Raw genomic sequence first — 6,375 nt, 5'->3', positions numbered from 1 at the left:
AATCACTGAATGGATGTTAAAATGCAGCTTTGGGGTTTTGATTCTGCAGAACCTGACGTTCTCGTGAAGTTCTCATCTGCAGATGAATTTCTCACCGCTGTCTCTTTCTCTTAAAACATTTTCTGCTCCGCAGAGTGTTCGATAAGTCTTGTTACCATGGAAACCGAGACACGGCGACAGGGTTGCCTCCCCGGCGCTGACACAGATAAAGAGAGACGAGAGGAGACGTGAATGAGATGACATGAGATGAGAAGAAACGTGACGGAAAGACCTGAAAGAGCCAAGATGAGGTTGAATGGTGAAGTGCTCCTCTGGTGATCTTCTTCAGGACCTGAAACACGAGGAACAGGCTCCTCCGCGGCTGGACTCCTGCTGCGGCGAGATGGTGTCTGCAACCTCTGACTGCAGCAGATCATTCTCATTAGCTATAATGTGCTTCACCAGACAGTGTGCGGCTTCATCTATATTAATATTCTCCTGGAGAGAGAGAAAGAGAGAGTGATAGTACCTTTCCTGTCAGTGTTCACACACCTCATCTCTGGCTGTGACTGCATTAATTAGCTCGTGAATATTCATGACATACTGTAGCCCAAGGACTGCGAGTCAGCGGAAAGTGTGTGAGCGCTTTTGTCAGCTCTAATCTTCTTCACACACAAACACACACCTGTCTGTCTATGAAACAGCCTGGAAGGTCAGACAAGCCTTTACTGTCTTTCAATAAAATAGTTCATCCAAAAAATTAGAGTTCTGTCATCATTTTTCTTCCATGGAGCACAAAAGGAGAACTCTAACAGCTTATTCAATTTGCATACAGTACTGTTCAAAAGTTTCAGCGAGGATGCATTAAATTGATCAAAAATACAGTAAAATTGTGAAATATTATTACAATTTAAAGTTACTGTGTTCTATGTGAATACATTGTAAACTGTAATTTATTCCTGTAATGCAAAGCTGCATTTTAAGCATTATCACATTTTTTGCTGCTCAAGAAACATTTCTGATTATCATCAATGTTGAAAATAGAAAGTTCAAAAGAACAGCATTTATTTGAAATAGAAATCTTTTGTAAGATTATATGTGACCCTGGACCACAAAACCAGTCTTAAGTCGCTGGGGTATATTTGTAGCAATAGCCAAAAATACATTGCATGGGTCAAAATTTTTGATTTTTCTTTTATGCCAAAAATCATTAAGAAATTAAGTAAAGTTCATGTTCCATGAAGATTTTTTGTAAAATTCCTACTGTAAACATATCAAAATGTAATTTTTGATTTGTAATATGCATTGTTAAGAACCTAATTTGGACAACTTTAAAGGTGATTTTCTCAGTCTTTTTGATTTTTTTGCATCCTCAGATTTCTGATTTCAAATAGATGTATCTCGGCCAAATATTGTACTATCCTAACAAACCATACATCAATAGAAAGCTTATTTATTGAGCTTTCATATGATGTATAAATCTCAGTTTTGTCAAATTTAACCTTATGACTGGTTTTGTGGTCCAGGGTCACATATAATCTTACAAAAGATTTCTATTTCAAATAAATGCTGTTCTTTTGAACTTTCTATTTTCAACATTGATGATAATCAGAAATGTTTCTTGAGCAGCAAAAAATGTGATAATGCTGAAAATGCAGCTTTGCATTACAGGAATAAATTACAGTTTACAATGTATTCACATAGAACACAGTAACTTTAAATTGTAATAATATTTCACAATTTTACTGTATTTTGGATCAAATAAATGCAGCCTTGGTGAGCATAAATTAAATCGACACATGGAATAAAAAAATGAAAACTTCTGATCTCACAATTCTGACATTTGTGCAAAAAACTATTCTCAAAATTGTGAGATAAAAACTCAGAATTGTTTTTTTTTCACCAAAGAATATGCAGTTGTGACAATTCTGACTTTTCTTCTTAGAAGAGTTAACATATATCGTGCAAAGCCTTTTATTCATAAAATTGTATGTTTACAGTTCTGTTGTTTTTTCTCCTGCCATGGAAAAAAAGTTAAGTTAATTGAGACCTTTTCTCCGAATTGTGTTTATATCTCACAGTTATTTATTTAACAGCTTGCAATTGTTTTTTTTTAAACCAGAATTGTGACAAAATGTCAGAATATGGAGCACAAGAGAAATCTAACAGCTCATTCATTCTGTATACTCTGCCGTCAAAAGTTTGGGGTCAGTAGGAGTTTATTCATCAATGATGCATTTAATTGATAAAAAGTGACAGTAAAGACATTTCTAATGTTACAAAAGATTTCTATTTCAAGTAAATGCTGTTCTTTTTCAACAGTGATAATAATCAGAAATGTTTCTTGAGCAGCAAATCAGCATATTGGAATGATTTCTGAAGGAGTAATGATACTGAAAATTCAGCTTTGCATCAGGAATGAAATACATTGTTCAATATATTCACATAAAAAACAGTTATTTTAAATTGTAAAAATATTTTACAATTTTACTGTTTTTACTGTATTTTTGATTAAATAAATGCAGCCTTGGTGAACAGAAATTGAACCAACACAAAACTTGTTTCTGCCATGGAATAATTTTTTTAAATTAAATGGTATTTTTTTTAATCTCGTAATTGCAAAAAAAATAAAAATCTCCGTGACTCCAAATCCGTGATATGATCCGAACCGTGAGTTTTGTGATCCGTTGCACCACTAAAAAATAGTAAATGAAACTCTGTATATATTTAATGTATATGTAATCTCTGAAATCAGAGTTGAGTTTATATCTCACAATTGAAATTTTAACATACATGTCCTTTTAAAAAAATTAGCATATTGTGATAAAGTTCATTATTTTCTATTGCCTCCATGCCACGCCGCATTGAAGCAGTCATTTCTGCAAAAGGATTCCCGACCAAGTATTGAGTGCATAACTGAACATAATTATTTGAAAGTTGACTTTTTTGTATTAAAAACACTTTTCTTTTATTGGTCGGATGAAATATGCTAATTTTTTTGAGATAGGAATTTTGGGTTTTCATGAGCTGTATGCCAAAATCATCAATATTAAAACAATAAAAGGCTTGAACTACTTCAGTTGTGTAGTAATGAATCTAAAATATATGAAAGTCTAATGTTTATCAGTACATTACAGAAAATAATGAACTTTATCACAATATGCTAATTTTTTGAAAAGGACCTGTACTACGATTATTTAAAAAAAATCAAAACTGAGAAAAAAGACAATTGAAATATGTAAACTCAATATTGTAAGAAAAAAATCAGAATTTTGTGATTAAAAAGTCGCATTTATGTTTTTTTTAAACCCATAGTGGAAACAAGCTTCCAAGAATGAGCTTGTGTCATGTGTTGAATAAGTGTCTCAAGCAATTAAACCACAAACAGAATGGAAACTAGATCAAATTTACTCTTTAACCTCACTGACCTTTCACTTGACCTATTAACCCCTGTACACAGTGATCGTGAATATCGCTCTGATGGCGATATGCAAACTGATACCTTGGCTGAAGTTTCAAACCATCCCACGAAGCCATTCTCCTGGCAGAACTGCTCCATCTTGATGCCATTGTTGGTGAGAACATCTCTGCCCTGATCGCACTTGTTGGCGAGCAACACAGCCGCCACTTGTTTCCCGTTGGATAAACTCAGCTTGGCATCAAGATCCTCCTTCCACTTCATCACCGCCTCAAACGTCGACGGCCGTGTGACGTCGAAAACAATGAAGGCTCCCATTGCCTCTCGATAATACACCCGCGTCATGTTCCCAAACCGCTCCTGGCCTGTGGAAGACATCGAGACAGAACAAACCGGATGAGAGACGACCAGCTATATAGGTCATGAACACATATTTCACCGTGACTTCATGGTGATCATAGCTGAACACAAAGACAACAATGAGAGGTTTATTTTCAGATGAAGCCTAGGGTGAATGTGAGAGAATTTCAATCTCTCTGCTTTTCTCTGCGATCCACGTGATGGTACTTTGAGATTCTTGTACGCATTTCCAAGGGTCCGAACTAAAGCCTGGATATCGTTAATGAGGAAAAACACATTCCAACGGCTCATATTGATCAACTTCACTGAGCTCCAGCCTCATGCCATTAAACCTAAAGCTCAGCGCTCAGGATTAGTGTCAGAAGTTACTGGAGCAGTGTAGTGAAGACTAAGAAACTCTGAAGAGAGCAATGGAAATTGCCTAGCTAACAGAGAACACTCACAGAACTTTCTGGCAACTTTCTTTTTAAGTTATTAATGTTTCAAGTTGTATTGCTACTTGTTTCAGAATGTTCAGAGAATAATGAAAAGTAGCGTTACATAATGTTTGCAAAATTCTAAAATGGAATGCTCGCATAAACAAGATTTTAAATAAAAAAAAATCATTTTAAAACTGGACCATTTGGATGTTCAGAGAATATATAGAAATATTGTTTTCATAACTAGACAGGACTGTTCAGAGCTGGGTAGATTACTTACAATTGTAATCCGTTACTGATTCCAAATTACATGACAAAAATTACTTATAATGTATATAATGTAATCAGATTACTTTTGACCTAATTCATTTATCACATCGATTTAAATATATTCCATTTGTTGTTATTAACAACATGAAGTGCATTGAACCTTACATTACATCAAGGTTTTCCAAACTGGTGTTTGTGAAAGAATTGCAGGGGGGTTACAAGTTTAATGAAAAGCTAATTATTAATTAAATCCTAAAAAAAGTGTTAAATTAAAATAGTTTTAAAATCAATAAAAAAAATAATAATAATATTTTTTATTTGTTTACCTGCATGTCATGTCATCATGTGACCATAACCAGTGTCAGAGGACCAATGAGCATGCAAATGTGATAATTATTAAAATATTTTTTTAAATATCAGATGTACTTTAAGTAAATATATTAGGTGAGGTATGGATCCGATGACAAAAAAAAGTTTCTGTAAATTTGTGCATTAATGTGTTTGAAAGAAAAAAAAAAGCCTTCCAAAGACATAGAAATAAATGATTAAATAACCTACAGAGTAATACTTCAAATAAAATTAATGTGTTCATCAGTAGCTGAAACACTTCTTAAAAATGAAATGATTTTTGCAAATCAGTGGTCAAATGACTGATATTTTTTTGAATGTCCACAAAACCTGAAGCCTTCCTAAATATAGCAGTAGGCTATTTTAGAAATTAAAATGTAAGACTAAAAAGAGGGAATATGGAGAATCAATAAATTACAAAAAATGTCGTCTTGTGTAAATAATATGTAATCCATAAAAAGTAACTGATTACAAATATTTTAAAATGTAATGCAATTAATTACAAATTCTTAATTTTGGAATCTGATAATGTAATCCAGATTAAATGCAATTAACCCAGTTCTGGGAACGTTAGCAAAACATATTTTGGCTAGTGCATGCAGCAACATCAGATATCCTTTATAAATAACTCTACCAACTGAGAAATAAACAAGGTGACATTTACAACAAAAGAAATAACGCTTTCTTAAGAATATATGTCTTTTTAGTATCAAGTGGAATGACATTCTGTCACGTAAACGTATTTAAGTGCTCAGATACCTCTATAATTGAGTTGATTTGTTTATTTTCTCTTGAGAACGGGCTTCACAATGTTAAATCACGCTCCTGTCTGATGTCCCTGGTCATTTCATCAATTTACAACGACCTTCCCTGTTTTCCTTCTGTTTTTTTTTTTTTTTTTTTAGGTGGAAATCTCCCTCACATGAGCGGCGAACACATGACCGCGCAGAGCGCGCGCGGGAGGACCGTTATTCAAGAGAGTAAAACAATGCGGGTTCGTAATTGGGTTGTTTGGTCCACATAACAACATTAGAAAGTTACATAAAGCATTTATATAAAATTATATATTAGCATACAACATGAAAGAACTTATCTGGTAGTTTCAGTATCAGAAGGAAAACAGCAGTAGGCCTAATATTGAATCATTTATATTTAATAAATTCAGGGATAATTGAGCGGAATACGAGTTTATTATATATCTAATAAAATATTATGCGAGTTATTCAAACTTTGTGAGAAGTTAATGTAAAAAAAAAAAAAAAACACGCACATCAATAATGTCTAACATACAAATATAACTACACAAATTTTAAAAATATTTTGTTTCTATTATTATTTATAATTTTAAATAAATAAACAAATAAATAATTTTGAATTACCAGCGATGTCCCAGAGTTGTAGTCGGACGGTTTCCTGCTCCAGGTTGAGAACTTTGAGCGCGAAATCCACGCCGATCGTTGCGCGGTAGTTTGCTGAGAAGTTCTGGTGCACGTAGCGTTTAATGATGCTTGTTTTCCCCACACCAAGATCCCCGATCACCAGGATTTTATACAAGTGTTCCTTTAAGTGATGGTTCTGCAT

At 33.6% G+C, this 6,375-nt stretch overlaps 1 protein-coding gene across 1 annotated transcript; it reads right to left on the bottom strand.

The window, feature by feature from the left end:
- Positions 1-249: 249 nt before the first annotated feature.
- rab38a (RAB38a, member RAS oncogene family) lies at positions 250-6,375 on the bottom strand. Its single transcript, XM_073818200.1, has 3 exons — positions 6,174-6,375; positions 3,482-3,762; positions 250-477 (listed from the first exon to the last, which is right to left on the bottom strand). The coding sequence occupies exons 1-3, from the start codon at positions 6,373-6,375 to the stop codon at positions 325-327; spliced, it is 636 nt and encodes a 211-aa protein (XP_073674301.1). The 3' UTR covers positions 250-324.

This window comes from Garra rufa, chromosome 14 (assembly GCF_049309525.1).
Source record: "Garra rufa chromosome 14, GarRuf1.0, whole genome shotgun sequence".
Classification (NCBI taxonomy): Eukaryota; Metazoa; Chordata; class Actinopteri; order Cypriniformes; family Cyprinidae; genus Garra; species Garra rufa.
Note: the sequence above shows the minus strand (reverse complement) of the source record. Positions and strands in the feature narration are given on the sequence as shown.